Genomic DNA, 20,760 nt, shown 5'->3' on the forward strand with positions numbered 1-20,760 from the left:
GTTTACTGGCTTTGGAAAGGTTTTTGCCATACACAGAGATAAAATAAATAAGTGGAATTCTTTTATAGTAACAACAATGATAGTAGCAGTCAAAGTAATATCACTTAGTCAGCATTAATCTATATATATTTATTTATTTATATATATATATTTATATTTAAAAAAAAGTTTTGTAATGTTTTTCCTTTAATAAGCTGGTATAAGACTTTGGTTCTCCGTTATATTTCCCAGTAGCAGCATTCCACATTAAAATCCAAACAGGAACGTTGCTCCTCGTGTCATTTTTCGTGGCGACCCGTCCTGTGCTCTCGTGGGATCGGAGCTGTTCAGGTTGTCTCTGTCATTGGTCACCACTTGTCTTTGGTTTGGTTTGTATTTGGTGCAGCTTTAAGAGAGTTTCCTCTTTATTATCCTTTACATTCCAGTTCCGCTAAATCCTGTCCATCCAGCAATAAGTCACGTATGAATATATCCCTCACGGTCTTTAATGCAACCTGAAATACGCCATTGCACTCACATGCACACACACTTATACAGAATTACATTCATTTATTCATTAGCTTCAAAGGCATAGTTCAGCCAAAAATTAATATTCCGTCATTATTTGCTCACCTCAAAATTAAAGTTCATAGTGAGTCTGTCAAGCTCCAAAAATAAATGAAACACTAAAACTGTAGTCCACATGACTAGTGCACTAAATCTTTGAAGTCATATTGTTTGATGATTATGTATTGGTCTTATGATAAAAGATTCATCCATGCCTTTTTTTAAACTGTTTTTCACATTGTAATGTTTAATCGTTTTATAACTGGATCTTCCAGTGAAACGTCTGATTTCGCTCTGCTGATGTATGCAGGATGCTCCAATGATTTAGTCTGCTTAAACTCCACCCCTTCCTGACTGCCACACCCACATCTCGACATCCCGTCAGCAACCGATGCATAGAACCAAGTCTACACCCTATATTTTTTCTTGTTTAATAATCACTAAAGGCTATATTTTTGCAATAGCCAAAAAACATTGTATGGGTCAAAATTATCAAGTTTTCTTTTCATTAAGATATTTTGTGAATTTCCTATGGTAAACATCGAAACTTAATTTTTGATTAGTAATATGCATTGCTAAGAATTCATTTGGACAACTTCAAAGACGATTTTCTCAGTATTTTTTGCACCCATAGATTCCAGATTTTCAAATAGTTGTATCTCGGCCAAACATTGTCCGATCCTAATAAACCATACATCAATGGAAAGCTTATTTATTCATCATTCAGATGTATAAATCTTAAACTAGCTTAATTTGGTTTTGTGGTCCAGGGTCACAATTAATAATAACTTATAGCTGTTTCATGTGTCAAAATTAACTTTTTGTTTAGTTTTTTTAGTCCTTTCGAGAGCTTGACAGACATGTTAACTATGAACTGTTGTCTGAAAACATGCGTGCTATTCTCTGTTGCAGTGAAACCCCCCCCCCCCCCCCCCCCCAAAAAAAAACAAAACAAAACAAACATATGCCTTTGGAGTGATTTGAAGTGAGTAAATGATGCCCGAACTTTCATTTTTGTCTGAGGGCATCGTTTAAGGCAGGTCTGATCCCAGGAGCTCCCATATAACAGCCCTTCTGTCTTAGTTTCCAGTCAGTGTCCATTTCTTTCTTCCGCAGGTTCAGGGATTTCCACTCCTCTCCCTTAGGCGGAATCACGTCCAAGTCTTGTCTTAGAAAAGTTGCCACACGATCGGCGTCTACAGGCCTGTGTGCTTGTGTTTTGTTTCGTGTCTTCATTGTGAGCCGCTCAATGTATGCGCAGCCCAATGCTTCCTCCACTGGGCCAGACGTTTGCTTTGGTTAGTCATCTCCGTGTCTGAAGCAAGCTGTCTTGACCACAGCTCTGGTGTAATTTAGCTAGAATTTATTATTAGGGTTGTAGAGGTCCAACCCAGTGGAATATAAAGTGATGCTGTCACTGTTCAAATAAGACAAGACGGTCCTGCTTCGCATTAGCAGTGTCATTTTCACTGGGACTCTCTTTTGGTTTGTTCCTCGTCCTCATGTAAATGTTAGCAGTGGGACATTGGCCTCAGCGTTAGCGCGGTCGCGCCGCTCGGACTCTCTTGCTCCTCTTGCTAACAGTGGTGAAGCGAAACGGCGGTAAATCCGGCTGCTCTCCGGGTGGGAAACGCTTCATGAAGTGGACGTCCTGCTGGTTGGGAAGCGTGTGCGGACCACGGCGAGGGCGCCCTCTTTTGGTGAAGCCCACGTACCACCCCGTGTAGCGTGCCGACATTAGCGCTGTGTAGTTGTTTTCCAGGACTTTCTCGATGAAGACACAGTCTGCACTACGATTGCTGGCCTTCTGGGGAGACCAAAAAGTCCATATACACACACATGGAGACAAATGTGTTAGCTTGACCATAAACGTTGTATGTTAAAAAAATTCACAAATATGTTTGTTAGATTTGAGATTATCTGCATTAGTTGTTCTAAATATTTTTGGTTCCATGTAGGCTAATATTACACATAATGTAAAATAGGACTTGTGTAATATGTATTGTGTTAAAATGAAGAACAATTGATTGATTTTTCACATGAGTGCATTACACTGTGTTAGGGTGAAGAAATGTCTTTAAACTTAGAAACAGCAAATTACCAGTATCTTTTTTGTTACTTCTGCTGTATCTGACAAATTCGCTCCTTTTTGTTTATACAAAAAGTATGAGTGCTAACATATTAAAATAGTTAAATAATTATAATAATGATGATTTGATTATTTAATTCCACAAGTTTCAAAATTGAGTTTTCAGTAGTTCACAACTACAGGATTTTAAGTTTATTTTTCATAACTTTTTGCAATTTTTTAAAAATGATTTTAAATTTAAATTTCTTAGTCATTTCTACATGATATAATAATAATTTAATTTTCATTTGAATTTAATTTAATAATTCCGCAAGTAAAAAAAAAAAAAAAAAATCAATTAAAATTATTTTTATTTATTTTTTTTAATTCAAAACAGCAATTTCTCAGCCATTTATACCTGATAAAATATTTTAGCTCTTGTCACAACTAGAAAATATATTGGCTCTTAAATAAAAAAAATACACTTGTTAAGGTAACAGTAATTAGGGATTAGCTGTTTTTTTTTTAAATTTATTTTATTTTATTTTTTATATATATCGATGGTCCACCTGACAATCAAAAATATGCATCATTTACTCACCCTCATGTTATTTCTAAACCTGTATTACTGACTTTATTCCGTGGAACACAAAAGATGATATTCGGAAGAATGTTGGTAACCAAATAGCTTCAGGTCCCATTGGCTTTCATGGCATTTCTGTCCATATCGAATTCAATGGGACTCGAAACCATTGGTTTACCAACATTCTTCAAAATATATATATATATTTTTTTTATTTTCACAGAAGAAAGAAATGGCCACTTATAAAACATGACAAGATCTATATTCATATCCTGGCTCAAATTTGTTTCAACAGGTGATACAGGAAGAAAGAAAGTGAAAGAAATCAGCAGTGAAGTTCACCTTGCCTACGAGTTTCCCTCTGCGGTTCATACACAGGTAATAATTGGTTTCCTTCCCTCGGATTCGCACCTGGCTGCCGAAGGTGTCTGCCTCCACTACGAGCTGGGCTTGTAAAGAGACAGGCAGAGAGACAGACAGACGTTACTAAAATATCACTGTGAGCTCTGGTTTTACAATGACGTTGTTTATAATTTGATGCAGTGGATCTGTTTGAGCAGCTGCCTTGACTGGCACTATTAATAACAGTTCAAAAGAGACAGAGGCCTGATAAAACCTGATGGTTCAAAACCAAATCAAGCTTAATATAAGTCACATCAGCAATTTAATTCTTAATCCGGGCCCTGGCATTATGGGAGACTTTTTTTGGCAATGGTGGGTCAATACGCAGAACATATGCTGTAAAAATAATATTAGCAGTATGCTACTCTGATCAGCCTCTCTGTCACTGCATTATAAAAGCCTCCAGCTACAATTCACTGTCAGCCTCTAGTGAGGTCATTCAGCCCATGTGTGTGTGTGTGTGTGTGTGTGTGTGTGTGTGTGTGTGTGTTTCAGGATATGGCAGTTGAAGCTCTGAAATGGCTCCTGCGTAACCTTTATGAGCGCAGGGGTCACAAGAGATCAATAACCTCTTTGTCTTTCTCCAATCTCTCCTGATCCAGACATCCCTGACTCGCTGAGTAAATACATTCATCCTCACCCTCTTCCCATCTCCCGGTCTTTCTCTTCCCTTTATTTCCTGACGAGGAGAGGCGATCACAAAACCTCAAGCTCTCTGGAAGCTTTCTGAATAATATTTTCACCATAAAGAATGAAAGAATTATGAGGCTGAATCTCACAAAAACTGTCAAGATCGTGTTCAAGTCATATGTTCTTACAGGAAAGTAGTAGATTTTATATATATATATATATATATATATATATATATATATATATATATATATATATATAATAAAGATCTTCTAAATTCTAACAATATTTGCACAATAATTAATTCTATTTTCAAGGCATTCTCATTCAGTTACATTCGGACATACTATTAGAATTGTATTTCCCATTATGGTTTAAATTTTAGTTAAAATTTTTAGTAATTTGTGTATTTTTATTTATATCTTAGCTATTTCAGTAAATGAAAATTGCTAAACGTTGCTTTGGAAATTATCAATTTTTTTACATTTTATTTCCGTTAGTGTTTATTTTATTTCAATTAATGAATGTTTTATTGCTTTCATTTTTAGTTTTCATTAATTATCATACACTGCTACTAACCTGCTTATTAAAGTCTTGTAATATAACAAAGTATCCATGCATTACAATAATAAGACTTTGAGTTAAAAACATGCTTAAGTATTCCGAAAATTATTTCTCAAAATACAAAAATTCTTAATTAATTAATTCATTCATTCTGTGCAATTGGGATGTTTTTGTGAGATCCACCCATGAATAAATCAGGCCCATTGTTAGATATGAGTGCCGATATCCTCTTTCAACTTTCACATCCATTGATTGTGTGCAGAAGAGGAGAGGGGGATGGATGAATGGATGGGAGGGGGGTAAACGAAGATACCGATTGACTGACAGAGGTCTTCCAGTCACCAATACTGATATCTAGTGAAAATGTGCTGTAGATGTTGGAACTGACACCAGTGGGAATAATGGTGGTGTGGCTCAAATCTAAGGTTATAGGTTTATATTACATGATGTGACTGTCAACACATAACCAGAATTCATTGGCTTCTTTTTTCTCTGTCTGTGAATCACTGTATCAGCAGTAGCCGAGTCTTTGTCTTTTCCTGTTTCCTGTGTGTGTGTGTGTGTGGAGTGTGGGGGTGGTCTTTCTTATGTGTGTATCTGTTGTTACCATATTTGTCTCCGTCCTCTCCTCGTGCACTGATTTTGCGTCCGAGCACCTGGACGTGTTTCCCACTGGTGCGGCTGTAAAGCTGGTACACGCGATGATGTCTCCGGCTCATGGCGTCTCGTGCACGAGTCTGATTCTCCACGTGCACGCTGAAATTCACCCCGTCCACTCCAAACACCTGCAGGCAACAGACCACACACATCCAGTCTTTATTTCCCGTTATATTCAGACATTTTTCTCAAGTGAACTCATTGTGAAAACTCTACTAAGAGAAGTACTACGGTATAAGCCTAGGTTGAATTTATGGTGTGTTGTTGTTAAAGCAGGTATTTCATATCAGAAAGTGAGTTTGCAGTGGATTGTGGATGATCTATGGCCTAAATTCAGCCTCCAGAGTTTTTACATGTATACTAGCTGTAATTTTTTTTGACAGTTTTAAATAATTGTAACACTTTACAATACCCAGCAGTATGTTAACATGCATGAGTTAACATGCACTGATTGAATCATGCACAATAAGACCATTTTGATTTCAGGTTAACTCACCTGTAGAGGATTACACATGACCAGCATCATCTGAATATACCTGAGAAACCAGAGAAAGACAGAGAGAGCAATCAAGGTCAGGTGAGTGTTACAATGGTAACACAAACAGTTCCACCCAGCATCCCAAAGCCCTGCTGACGGATCCGGTCTTCGGGGAATGTGAAGACAAAATGATGAACACCATCCTCCAGTCTGAGTATCATAGTTTATGTAAAGGATTATGTAGAGTTAGAAACAAAAAAATTAGAAGGGTCTTATTTCAAGCTAGAGGGGTTTATTTACCATTAAAATTCCAATCTTGTACTTATTAAATATAAAATGCATTAATAAGAAATTATGGTTTGAGTTCAATTATTTTAAAATGCGATGAGAAAATGCGCACAGAGTGATTCAAGAGAAATTAAACTAGTGCAGCATTTAACAAAAAAAAAAAACCCCCGTCAGGGATATTATGCAATTCTTTGGCCATTTATACAAAATGAAAACAGAAAAGTTGTCACTGGCCAATCAGAATACTACGTTTCCATGTGTAGGTGACAATTCAAATAAGTCACAATGCAGTAGAGGTAGTGACAGAACTTTTGTTTTTCATATTGTGATGTACATTTTCACAGTAACGCCTTTTCACAGTAACGAGGTTCTCAGAATGTGAATGGAAAAATAAATCAAATAGATAGTCCACCCAAAAATGTATTACTCATCCTCGTGTCGTTCCAGACCTGTTAGACCTTTGTTCATCTTCAGAACACCAATTAAGATATTTTTGATGAAATCCGTGTGTTTTCTGACCCTCCACTGATGTCACATGGACTATTTTAACAATGTCTTCACTACTTTTCTGAGCCTTGAATGTGTCAGTTGCACTGCTGTTTATGGAGGGTCCGAAATCTCTAGGATTTCATCAAAAATATCTTAATTTGTGTTCTGAAGACAAACTAAGGTCTTACAGGTTTGGAATGACACGAGGGTGAGTAATTAATGACAGAATTTAAATTTTTAGGTGAACTATCCCTTTGAGAAATTAATAGGAACATTAACAAATCGTTCTTAGAACATATTTTTGTTTATTAAACAAGGTTAAAACACTATTTAAAGAAATGAAACATGCACAGATAAATTGTTCACAATAGCATGCATTTAGAAAATCGATGATGTGAATTTTAATTGAATGACAATTCTAAACTACTTTCCCTTCTTGGTTTAATCGCCACATGTTGCTGGAAAAGGGAAAACCCTGACATTTGAAGTATAACTCACATTTTCATGGAAACTTGGAAGGCCGTGGGTGTGAGTAAGATTTTAAGCGTATAAGAGCGAGTGGATGAGGGCCCACGCTAAACTTCTCCATCACCACAGGCCCTGTTCTGGCAGGGGACCGCCACTTTGAAATCGAACAGGCCCGCAGGACGGATCAGTGCGTCTGCTCAACATAAGTCAGTGTGAAAAGTCCGATGTTATGACAGCCAACGAGGAGACCACAGCCCCCTACGGGACTAACGCCTGCTGCGGACTCAAACGTCAGACACCAGCGGAGGAACAGATTTCACTTCTGCTCAGAGACGCTTGACGATGACGTGTGCAATTTCTCTGATGTAAAAACACTTTCTCCTGTCTCAGCTTAATATGCAGAGACAACTAAAAGTAAACCATTTGTCGGCTGATTCAACTCTGTGAGACAGACTGTTTCAGCTTCCCGGCACACAGAAACATCTGATCAATCATTGGCTTGAGTTCGGAGCATTATTTAAACTAAATTGAAACAACATTGAACTACATTGAGCTGAATGATGACACTATTGTATCACAATGCAGTTTCTTAAAATTCCTTCTTATGAGAAATAAAACTAGACAGAAATGACTCAACGCTGTCTACACTAAGAGTATGGAGCTATTAACATTAACTAACTAACATTAGCTCAGATCATGTAATATTGGATGAATCTGAGTGGCCAGAGTCTCCAGCAAGGATTTCCTGTGTAGCTATTAACCCTATGATCCTACAGATTCATATTTTTATTTTTACATTTCTGACGGCTAAATGATCAACATGATCAAAGTGTTGCTGTTGGACACAATCTACTAATACCTTCTGTCTTCTGATTGAAAGTTTCTTGTTTTTATTAAATAAATGTTACTACAGTTAAAAAGAAAACTGATAATATACAAACAAAATGTAATATAATCTAATAATAAACCAATAATTTAATAAACCAATAATTCTCTCTTGCAGCTAATGCACACACTTCTCCATCTTCTGCAGCAAAAACATGCATGTATACATTTAAAAAGTAGAACTAATCAACATTTTAGAATTCTATGAACATTTAAAAATTCAATGCGGTGTGTGTTTGTGGGTGCATCACTGATTTGTTGACTCCTCCCTCTTTTTGTGAAAGGCATCAATGTATCTTGCTGCTAGTAAGATACAATCTTGTTTTTCACCTAATAAATATTGAAGTTGTGTTTTCTTGTTTAACGTTTTGAAGTCAGGGCAAAGTGTTACAAATTTGGGATAGAATGTCTTTCTAATATCTCCATAGTTGGGGCAGCTGGTGAAGAAGTGTTGCTCTGTCTCCACTTCCCCATGATTACAGTAAGGGCAGATACGGCTCTCTTTGGGCAACCAGTGCTGTTGATATCTGCCCGTCTCTATACTCAGAGTATGACTGCTCAGTCTGTACCTCCTCAACTGTCTTAATTTACAGTCTTTCACTGTACTCAGATAATCTGCAGTTGTGTAGTCTCTATTTAGCCTCTATATTCTGAGGATACTCTTACAGAACTCAGCATGCAGGGCTTCAATCGGGTTTTTGTCCCATCTCTCCCCCCCCCCCCCTCTCTCCCTCCCTCTCTCTCTTCCTCTCTCTCTCTCTCTCTCTCTCTCTCTGGGTGGTGTGGGTGTGGTCAGTGTTATGTCACTCATTGAGAAGCTGAGAGTGGGTGGGAACCAAGAAGAACACATCACTTCCTCCTTATCGTCTCGCCAGTGACCCCTCGACCTCTTCATGACCGAATGTCTGAGATCATGAGTGTGTGGGTGTGTGGACAACTTTTGCCATACATGTGAGGCCAAAATGCTAGTCAAAAATGTTCTCGCTAATAGTTGACTTTTAAGCCAACTACTGGTATGTTTTGTAAATCGGCTGTTAATGTCAGCAGCAGGCTCGTGTGAGGGTTGGTTTTAGTGTATGACAAATTCCTGAAAGCATATGCTAATGTTAACTGGATTTATGTATTTTTATCTGGAGGATTTTTCAGATACATTCATCAGATGTCCAGATTGTATGTGAAGCTTTTTAAATATGTCTATCAGATATTTCACACAATGATTAGAATGTGAGCACCAGTGTTATTTTTCTTAAATACGATTATTTATATACTATTATATTTTCAGAAGCAAGACGCTTCCAGTGATTCTGAAACGATCAATGGCAGAAATGCCCTTTGACCTCTGATGTAACAGCGAATCGCTGAGCTCATTCTGTGAGATTCCCAGTCAATGAGGTTTCCTCCAGCTGATGTTATGAACGGTGAGAATTGTGGCAGGGTTGTGGCTCTTTTCGACATTAATATTCCGTCGATCGCGATAAGACGGTAGTTTTTGATTTATTCCGGATGATTCAGCTGCAGCCCATCGCTTGTTTACATCCCAAAAATTCAGCTCGCAAATGAAATCACTGGCGGGGTCAATGAAGGCGCCGCAAACAGAGGAAAACACGCCAGAGGGGAAAAAGACAGGAATGGAGGAGATAGGAAAGGAATTGAGAGAGTGTTTCTCATCGTCGTTTTTAATCCCTCGCTCTTTCTCTCCCTTCCTCTCTCTTGTTTCCCTATCTGGAAGTAGAGATTGAACAACTCCCCCACACTGCCTCAGCTATGAAGAGATATGAGAGAGAGAGAGAGAGAGAGAGAGGGGTAGCATTTAACCAGCTGACAGCTGCAACCACACACACAAACACACACACACACATACATCATGCCTGTCAACACACACTTAACATACACATGTTCATAACGCACCATATTGCATCACAAAACAACACGATTAAAGGAATGATCAAGGACAGGATTATTAGTTAAAAATTTAACCATAAAATAATTTTTGTTACTTGAAATAAAACAAATGTTAATTGAAATTAAATATGAAAAACTAATATAAATGCAATAATAATAAAAATAATAATTAAAAATAAAACTATATAGACATATTTATCAAATAAAAAAATATATATATAATACATGTATAAAATAACCCTTCTAATATGGTTCATTCAAAAAAAAAATTATTAACTCACCCTCAAGCAAACTATGTTTATGCAATCTTTTGCTAAATAATATAAAATATAAATTAAAATAAATATTTACATTTTTAGATTTGTTTTTATTTTATGAATTTGTTTCTCATACAAAACATATGATTTCAGAATACTTAGAATGTAGTGCACGAGTCAAATTGATTACTGTTATGGTCATTTAAAAAAGTGATTTATTTACTTATTTACATGCCTACTTTCATGAAAAGCAACATCTCATCTTTTTTTTTTTTTTTTTTGTATTTAAGATTTTTATATAACTGAATATTAACTGAATATTAATTTTGGGCTGAAGCTATTATTGTACCTTCTGTGGGTACATTAATAACTAAAATTAATTAATTAATAATTAGTATATTAAATATAACTAACCTTACCTGGACACATATAGTGAAGAAAAAAGTAAATCACATTATTACTTTATACATAAAGCTATGTATATATTGTATTCAGCTTCATTTGCACATTTGCATACAAAATATAGTCACATAATGCAATAAGTGTGTGACATTTCATTCACTAAATGTGTTGTGCACGTCAGTTACACACTCCCTACATTAAACAACAAACCACAGGAACACACACCCAATAAAAGCTGCACAATGTACAAAAACCACATTTCCCAGGTTCACCTCTGCTGTACGCTTTACAACTACCCTCACATGATTTATACTAAAATTCTGTCTTATGATCATATACTTGTCTGCATTTTTACTAAACTACCACAAAAGTGCAAGTCCCTAGGAGGAAGACTTTAAATGATAAATGTGCCAATTATTAGAGATGTCTATTTGTATCTGTTATTATTGACTAACCTCTGAGTACTGCTGTAGTTCCAGTAAGAACATTTTGCTGATCTTACCATAAAGTTATGAAAACATCCTTTTTTTTTTTTTGCATAAATAATGCAAAATAATGCATAAATAACGTTTCTGTACTAACATTTTGAGAACATGCACAAACATTCTGTTAACATTACTGGAAGCATGTTTGTTCATAACTTTGAGAGAACCTTCCAACAATGTTCCGAGAACGTTCTCTGTTATCCAGGCTCAGGCTGTCATTCTCTATGGCAGGCTCAGTTGCTGAACAGCGCTGAATAGTTGGTGGGTTGCTCAGAAAATAGGCTTTGATATGTAAATGCCATAACTGTCAAAACCATGATGATTTCTGAACAAGTCGGTTTTGTAACTTAGTTTCCATTGTGATTGTTAGAGTCTCTGCATAGTACAGCAAATTCTTATTTCGAAGGACAAGAAAAACAATGTTTGCTATGATATATCCATTGTCACCTATAACCTCTCAGGGACTGAGATACTTTTAAAGCTTTTAAAGGCAACTTGTTAGAGTTCCCATTCAGAATAAAAAGTGCATGCAAACCTGCCATCCTTTATTTTGAATACAGGTTTTGTGAGCCAGTCACCTGAGCCACTCATGCCATGTGACTAATGAGTCTACTTCATTCATTATGTTGTCATTGTCATGTGGCCTACCATGCTTTACTACAGTTGACAAATCCTCTCCTATGGCCTCATGGGATAGTAAAGTCTCCATGAGATGTGCACTTCAGAAAAACACTTTTTACCTACTACATAGTAGGGAAGTGTGCGATTTTGGATGCAGCCATGATTCCAAACCCTGTGCTGTGATTAATAGTTAATATTATTCCATTTACATTAAATGCTCTTACAGTGTATATGGGATTTATGCCACAAAAGGTTTTTATATAATTTCCCTGCAGCTCCAGAGTGATTAGGGGAAAAGCGTTTACTACTTTGGATGGTTTTTACATCAAGATGGTCTAGTTACAAGATCATGCTAACTAGGAAAAGCCCTTGATGCTGAACTATCTGTGAGCAATTCCAACCAATCAGATTTTTGGAGATGATCTGGCGTTTTGTTCTTTCATTTCCTGGCATCCAATCAGCACATAAAACAAGTCATGAAACACAGGTGTCACCACACTCTCAAAACAGTTCCCTCCACTACTAAACTCCTCCACGTCAAGAGAAACAAGATGTAGGAAAATGTAAAATGAGCATCTCACTCCATAACAGATACAAGGCCCTTTTCTTCACTCATACTGGCCCAATATTTACACAAGCAAGTGTGTTTGTCTGTGTTTAAAATGTAAATGAAAGAGAGACACTCTGTATATCCTGATGCTAAATGCACAGACTTCACCCGTCTGGCCGGCACACACCTGCATTTTGACCCTTCGTACCCGAGTCCCTGAACGGCCACACACTTTGCATAATAACTGAGCAGATGTGCATGTGCTGACCAGGTTCTCATGTGTGTTTATGTGTGTGCACCTGCTCACATAAACACCTATGTGCAGTTTTTTAATCCATGCATACCCGTTGTGCACTGATGTACGCTGTCTGCATTTCTGATGTGAATATGTATGAAGCTGTTTAAACAAATGAACAATACAGTTCAAAGGTTTGGGGTTGGTAACATTTCTTTTGAAAAGTCTCTTACGCTCACCAGTGCTACATTTATTTGATCACTGGTTTTCTATATGCATATATTATAAAATTTAATTTATTCCTGTGATCAAATCTGAATTTTCAGCATCATTACTCCAGAATTCCGGGTCATGTTATCCTCCAGAAATCCAGAAAAAGAACTTTTTGAATGGTATTGTCTGTACCATCTATACAATAGCTAATAGACATATAGCTTCCATTTTCTGTGCCTGTCAAACATTTTATCTGGTCATTAATAAGGTCTTATGAATGTTATTGAGTATATTTAGTGCTTTAGTGAGCTTTGATGGCATACGTGTTTACAAATGTTTGTTTCTCTGAGATCATGCATGCACAGTGGCTCTGCACACACTGTATGCACATGCAAACTGCAGATCTGTGCATGCTGGCTGCAGATCAGCATTGCTGGCTGTGGATCTGTGCACGTACAGTTGGTGTAGTTGCCAAACCCTGGCTGCGCAGGTGAGACTGGCTCTGGGTCCCGTAAGAACTCTCAGCTGTTAAAACAGTAGTGTTTCACTGAGAGAGAGCGCGAGTGAGGGGGAAAGAAAATGCAAAAAAAAAACCCTACTTCACTGCAACCTCGGATTCTCCATATCCCTCCCAAACCGCAACGAGTCTGCGGCCTGCCAGAGAGAGAGAGAAAGGTGGGGGAAAAGGGGAAAGAGAGGGATAAAGAGAGAAAGAAAGTAGCTGCAAGCTTTACTCCACTAAGCGCTATTGTCGGTGGCCAAAACAAGCAGGGTGATGACATCATCAAACCTGAGACAGAACGATTCCTGAAGGCGTTCGTGTGTAGAGTTGAGCACAGAGAGGTGGAGTCGTATCCCAAATCACCCCGCACACCCTTCAAGCACAATTTACACCGCTGGCCAAGTTTAAACAATATAGCAGCACAGGGAAGGGGAGAGAAATGCAGTCAGGGCTGTAGGTGCTGCGAGTCGGGTCGGCGCTCAAGATTAATGTTCTCTGAAAGATCTACAGGAACAGAAAGTCCCATCTGTGGACTTTTGCATGTTACATATGTCATGGTAAAAGCTTTGGTTTCCACAGCGCTCACTCAAGGTCACTGTATCTGTCCTGATATGGGAATGTCTTTTCCTAGGTTTTCACTCCTTCTGTTAAAGTTCACATGATTCATTTCAAACCTGTTTTGCATCTATGCTTGCTGACGTTCCCCTCAGTGTAAACCAGTAAGAGTCAGACTTCCTTGCTCACCAGATGCATCAGAAAAATCACTGTGGTTTAGCAGCACTTTTGCCAGACCAGCACTAAAGCTATGGGAGCTTATTTTCACCACAAAATAAAAAGGTTATTGTGACTTTTTAACTCAAAATTCTGACTTTTTCCTCACAAGTTTGTTTAAAAATTGCTAATTCTGTGAGCTAAATTAAAAATTCTGAGATGCAAACTTGGATTTCTGAGAAGAAATGTCAGAATTGTGAGCTATAAAACTATACTCAGGATTGAAAATTCACATATCTCACTTTTTTTTTCTCAGAATGGAGATATAAACTCTCAATACTGCAAAAAAAAAAAAAAAAACTCAAGTCATTATTGTGAGATATAAACTTGAAATGGATGAGCTAGCAATAAAATTTATGCTGGGTGTAATATTTACTTTAAACTCAGAAATGTGTCAGTTGAGTTGATTGCTTGGTTTGTAAATAGGATCAACTCCATGCATTTCGTCTTTCTTTTTGAAGAACACGTGGCTTGTAAATTTCTGTTCTGATTGCATGAGTGCACAAAATCAAATCATTTTCCATTGTCTGCTGCTTATCGCTATGGCCTTGAGCTTGTGACTGAACCGCAGGTGCACCACTGAGAAAAGCTTTGAATAAAACGTGTCTGAGAAACGTCAACTAACGCATCTGACACAGGAAAATAAGACCTTCACACATCAGCATCTGCTGTCATCTTCTGTTTCCCCAGACCCTGAACCACCGAAACCACTATTATCAGCCTGTAATGACACCAGCCTTGAGAACTAGACGGCAAACACGATCTTGTCTCACTTGCACAATTCCCTGCTAATTCTGCACAACAATCTGAGAATGTTAAGCTCCGTTTGATGTTTTTCTGTCTCTAAACTGCAGTTTCCTGTCGGAGAAGGTCACAGGCACTCCACTCTATCCAGACAGCAGATAAGATGCCAGCTCCATGCCTGCTAGAACAACCATTCTTGGGCGTTATTACTAGTAATTTGGCGGGACAGGACCAGACAGCCACTCTGCCTGCCCGGGGGAGCGTCGGGATTCTGGGCAGAGTGGATTATCAGAGGCCCTTTGGTCCCATCCGCAGGTTTGGAAAGGAATGATAACCATCTCAAGATGACTGCCATGTGTGCACAACCAAAAGTGAGTGGAGTGACCTGTTTTCATTGGAATGGGCCTTACCTGAGCTGGGTGTGATTGACATGTGTCTATGGCAACCCAGAGAGGTGATGTCATGAGATCATTATGTATGCAAGACTTGGAATTTGTCACGTCAAGTGAAGCGTGTGGCACACAGACTGCTTTTGATTAAGAATTTGCGCATTACAACTTAAGCAACGATTCATTAAGAGTGATTCTGCATGAGCTCATTCACAAATGACTTACAAGACAGCCACCGTGGAGAGAAAGGCCCACATCGCTTCCTCCGCGTCCTTATGGCTCCTTGCGCGCTTGCGAAACGACTCTTGGGGTCACAGCTTCACGTCTTTCCAGTTTGTTTAATCCGTTTGAATGCAGGGTCCGCGTATGTTCCCGCTGGGGCCGGTGGATTGCATCTTTTCACCGTCAACGGGCGGCAAAGGGGTCAGCGGGGTGTGAGCGCGCCGCGGCACTCGACACGGATGGTTGCGGTGCGCGGTCAGTAACGGGCAGGAGGCGGGGCGAAGCTGAATCCTCCGGAGTCTGAGGAACAGGTGAAGCGAAGTTCAAACGCGACCCACACCTATGCGCCGTTTCCGCTCGTAAAAACTTTTCGACAGCCAGCGAAAGGTTCGCGCCAAGTGTTTTTCAAGCAGTCCAAGCGTAACTTTACCTGCTGAAAATGTCTTTGCACAGATAAGGATTAAAACTCCGTCGAGTGCATGCGCACGCATGAGAGTTCTCGTCACTGCTGGTCCGCTACGGGCGAAATGACGCGCTGCGGGAGGCAGAGCACCTGGACGGGTATGGAGAGATGAAGACGCGGCGGCGAGCTGGACTCCGGGTACCGCGGAGCGTGCTCAGTCATGACTGCTGCGCCGGAGAGACGGCGGCGCGGTCCAGGTCAGATGAGGGGGAGAAATTGAAAGCAGAAGGAAAGCGGCACACGCTCGCAGCTCCCTGCACCTGATTTCCCGGATTCAATTCTGGAGCTCCAGCGCAACAGCAGCCAAGACACGGGCCGATGACATCACCTCCAAAATGTTTGAAGGGGGAAAGAATGCAATCTGAGCTTTTTATTTATTTTTAAAATGAAGAAAGTTTGCAGCTCCCCCCCAGTACAGCGCAAAAGTCTCCCCGACGAAAGCGCTTCGATCTGTGAGGGAAAACGCGTATTCTTTTTGCGCATTAAAAGCAAGCGATCCGTGCACTGGAAGCAGCGTCCACTTAACCTGCGCCCCCTCCTCTTCCTCAGCCGCTTTCATTCACAAATTCACGTAAAACGTTGGATTGAAAACTAACAACGCTGGAAAGCGTTTGCGCAGCTTGTTTCCTCTCCTCTCGTTTGTCTTCTGAAGCTCCACGGCAGAGCGCAGAAATCACTCCAAGAAGAAGAAGAGGAAGAAAAAAAAACAGAACAAGATTTCAGATCAATCCACCCTCCCTCCCCCAGCCCCCCTTCTCTTTCCCTCGCTCCCTCTCCTCTTGCTTTCCCCCCTCATACACACACACACACACACACACACACTTATTGGATCCAAACGAGATTACTCAGCCTCTGTGTGATGCCGCCCGACTACAGCGAAAACACTCGCCAATGTCACCATGCGCAACAAAGGAGCACACGCGCACGCGCCAGCGGTCCCACCGGGACGCATTGCGCCCCTGCCTCAAGCCCAGGCCGGGTCAGCCGCTATAAGAGGGTAAAAATCTGCCACGGGTTCAAACCCAAATCCCCCACCTCGCGTAAACCGGGACCAGCACAACATCAGCCAGATCGCTTTACGGTGCTTCCAGAAGTTTAGTGCTTTTGATGCATTTTAAGTCTTCGTTTCATGACTGTAAAACTCAAGAGGGCAGAGTGAAGAAAGACGGTTCGCTTGAAAGCGAGAGGAAGGTATGAAAGCTCACGGTCCGATCCAAAAGGAACATTTCTCAGCACCGCGACAGAACCGCAGACGGTCAGCCAAGCCAACACTCACCCACCCTCTCCGAACCCCCTCCACTCGTCTCTCTCTCTCTCTCTCTCTCTCTCTCTCACACACACACACACCGTTTTTACTTCGCTATCTAAATGAGGACATACCATAGACATCTGTTGTTTTTATATAGACTTGAAGCAACTAACCAAACCCTCCCTACCCTTGAAAAACTTAAACCAGCATAAGAGGGTTTGCTGGTCTCTCAGCATGACTGGCTGTAAACCTCTCCAAATCAAGCTAGAACAGATCCGCCTAATCATGCTTAGACTGTTTTTATAAGCAGGTACCCAATTAAAACCATATTTAGGACTCATTTGTCTAATTCAGCATGTCTTCTATCTTTTTAACTAACATTTTTTGAGCTCAAAGTATAACTAAGTATACACACAACACAGTCATGCATGTGTGTGTGAGCTGGGAGACAATTATTAATAGTGGGATACGAGGGTCAGTATTAGTCAGTGATATGGACTTGCAGGTCATCCCTTTGGTCCCCTCCACCCATTGTAACACACACACACACATCAAATTTTTTCCCTAGAAATGCATTCATGTTTGCTTCTTGTTCAATCTCTCCCACCTTGTGAAGTATGTGCCATTGGAAAGAAAGTTGTTTTTCAGGGGAAGAGAGAGGAAAGGAGGGAAGGAGAGGAGGAAAGAAGAGGCAGATAAGAACCATTATTAATCCACCTGACATTTAGAGACTGTTTCCCTCCGGTCATCCCAACGTCCGTCACTTCCAACATCCAGCTTCCTCTGGTGTTTTGTGCTGTGCTTCCACTAGAGGGTGTTTGTAGGACCTCTGGCCTCATTCACCCTAAGCTGATTTTTCAGTAGCATACCATTCTTATTTCTGCGTTATATAAAAAAATAATGCATGGTATGCATACTGTGCATATTATGTAAATCTGACATAATATGCATTATACAATGGAAGCAGTTCCACACAGATTTAGATTAAAACTGGCTCGTTTATTTAATTTTAAAAAGTGACATACAGCCAAGTATGGTGACCCATACTCAGAACTTATCCCATCCAAAGTACACACACCCCCTGAGCAGTGGGCAACCATTTATGCTGCAGCACCCAGGGAGCAGTTTGGGGTTCAGTGCCTTGCTAAAGGGCACATCGGTTGTGGTATTGCCAGCCCGAGACTTGAACCCACAACCTTAGGGTTGGGAGTCAGATTCTCTAACCACTAGCCCACAACTCCCCCATTTAGATATTAATATTATATTAAAATCTAATGAGTGTAATATGTCATTATTACAGTTATTAAATATTTTTTTATATTTTTCCATGTATATGTCCTGATGCGCTCAGACTCAGGTGAAACATTGTAAAATTAACGAAGGATTTGTTTTATTTAGTTCCCATAATCACAAAAATTTTGGAAATATTGAGGAATGTTAAAATCATGCTTTCCAGGCCATGGAAATGAATCATGAACGTCATGGAAATTTCTATAGTAAACGCACACTGTGCACTAATTATGCTTTAAAATATTTCATCGGGTAGATGTTGTTCTTGTATCAAGTGAAGCTTGCTCATGAGCCATAGTGATGTCTGATTTGTGTGCGAAATTGTTCTTTTTGAGTTGCTTCTTTTCAATGAATTAGTCACACTGATTCACAAATTGCTCTGCATGATTAATTAGTGAATCCTCATCCAGTAATCACAAACGATTGGAAAGGTCATGGAAAAGTCATGGAAATTCATTGGTCAAAAAAGTATGAGATCCCTTTGCTAAGTGTACAACTCTTGGATTCTTTGGCTTTGTTGCTCTGAATTTTAAGGCTGATTTGTGGAGATTGTTTTTCTTTTTGTCCTGTCCCTTTAATTCATTCTCTCGTCTTTCCCCCTCTCTTTCTCTTCAGTCCCTGCTCGCTGCTTGTAGCAGCAGTATTGATTGCCCATGTCTTTGCTTTTGCAGCTTTGGGCTATTGATCTTTGGCTGAGGCTCTACACACACACACACACACACACACACTCGTATTGTCTCTGTTTGAGATGGCTTGCTCTGAGATGGTACGAGAGGTGTGGGTTAATGAGTCTGTCTTGGCAATGTGTTTGGCTGTGAGTTTCTCTGTGTTTAATACCTCTATTCTGTTCTACAATTAACATCAATCACTGCAGCTCAATACAGTCTGAGTCAGACAAAGACTCGAGACCAGCTGTGTGTGTGTGTGTGTGTGTGTGTGTGTGTGAGTGCACATGTGGGCTCTTGGCTTCTCAACATGCTCTCTGCATCACAAAATACACACTAATATTAATATGTCAAGCATATTGCAGATTTATATTGCAAATTTAGGCACGGACTAATGTCACCAAGCAGAATTGTAAAAATAATGACTGTTTTCAATTTCCCATCTTCCATTAGTCAGCAAAACAATAGTCCCGCCTCAAACATCAACCATTGGTCAATCTAAGTGTCAACAATACAGATAGTCCTGTCCCAAACATCCACCATTGGCTGAATCAATCTGACATGTCAGCAACTGTAAAAATCACAGTGTTTTGACTTGTTAGATCAGATCTAGCATTATGTACCCTATGGGTGTTTGTGCTTGCATATAGGAAATCACTGCATTTTACTCTCCAGCAAGGATTGTTTATTTGGGCATTTTGTCTAGTCCATTTTACATTGTTACATTGTAATAACATATTTTTCTGGATTTTAAGTGTGATTTTTATATATTGTAGGGGCACCCATTATCCAAAATTTAACATGTTATTTGAACTTAAATGTGTGTTGGCAGTGCATAGACAACCACCCTAAAATGATACAAATCCACCCACAACTTTTTTTAATCCCCATAAATCACATGTTCACAATTTACATGCCCCACCCACGACTGTTGACAGACACTGGCGTATTAGCAGAGAGCCCGCCCTGAGTGATCCAGAACACAATCCGCCATGTTTATATTCACGCTAGAGCAATTAAAAGCAGCATTCAAGTAAGAAATGTCTTCTTATTAGAGCTACAGAAATTATGCTTTCAAGATCAGTAAGTGATTTTATGTTTTTATTTTATTGTTTGGGTTATTTATAGATATTATGCTGCTGTTACTTAATACACCAATCTAACATAAACATGTGATTTCTTCCCCAGCTGTTTACCTTTACAGACATAACTGACAGTGTTTTTGTAACTTGTGTGTTTCTAACAAACTGGTGTGTATTTGACAGTTTAAGCTCAATAAGACATGAACGAGACAATAAATAGGAAATGAAAAACTTAGTTTAGTGCTCACATGCCATGTGACAGCCGCTTTCTGTGCGCATGCTTCGGATGTGTGTGCTCAGAAAAACGTACATGAGAAATTTAAACTGATTTAAAACACATGATTTTGCCTTGATACACATGATTTTTTAGCGTTTTTTAGCACTTCCGTTTCTGACGCGCAGACTCAAACTAAGCTTGATGATGTCAGCAACCTCTCTGACAGATGTAAATCTTCTAGTAGCTGTGCGTGCAAACTTCCATCGTTAATCATGCAGAGACGGCGATCTTGAGCGGGGAGTGCTTTGGCGTGAGTGAGCAGGAGTAAATATTCTGATTAATTATTTTGTATAGTGTTTTAAAATGTAACTCCAGTACGCCATATTAAGTTAATTGCCTGCGAGCTTCTCCTCCTGTCTGTACGGTAATGCGACAGAGAGTCG

General features: G+C 39.5%; 1 protein-coding gene across 2 annotated transcripts; it reads right to left on the minus strand.

The window, feature by feature from the left end:
* Positions 1-1,497: 1,497 nt before the first annotated feature.
* Positions 1,498-16,531, minus strand: LOC127970889 (fibroblast growth factor 18-like). Of its 2 annotated transcripts, none has more exons than XM_052573593.1 (5): positions 15,355-16,531; positions 5,947-5,986; positions 5,401-5,578; positions 3,540-3,646; positions 1,498-2,350 (listed from the first exon to the last, which is right to left on the minus strand). In XM_052573593.1, the coding sequence occupies exons 1-5, from the start codon at positions 15,384-15,386 to the stop codon at positions 2,084-2,086; spliced, it is 624 nt and encodes a 207-aa protein (XP_052429553.1). In that variant the 5' UTR covers positions 15,387-16,531; the 3' UTR covers positions 1,498-2,083. The 2 variants fall into 2 exon arrangements, with proteins under 2 accessions (XP_052429553.1, XP_052429552.1); XM_052573592.1 differs by having other exon boundaries at positions 1,498-2,353.
* Between the last annotated feature and the right edge of the window lie 4,229 nt (positions 16,532-20,760).

Source organism: Carassius gibelio, chromosome B14, assembly GCF_023724105.1.
Source record: "Carassius gibelio isolate Cgi1373 ecotype wild population from Czech Republic chromosome B14, carGib1.2-hapl.c, whole genome shotgun sequence".
Lineage (NCBI taxonomy): Eukaryota > Metazoa > Chordata > Actinopteri > Cypriniformes > Cyprinidae > Carassius > Carassius gibelio.

Bases quoted from the DNA above. Each gene is read 5' to 3' on its own strand.
- LOC127970889 (XM_052573592.1), bottom strand. From the start codon at position 15,386: ATGTGGGCCTTTCTCTCCACGGTGGCTGTCTT. The intron at 5,987-15,354 runs GTAAGTCATTTG...CTGGTTTCTCAG, and splicing joins CTCTCCACGGTGGCTGTCTT to GTATATTCAGATGATGCTGG. The intron at 5,579-5,946 runs GTGAGTTAACCT...TGTTGCCTGCAG, and splicing joins TCATGTGTAATCCTCTACAG to GTGTTTGGAGTGGACGGGGT.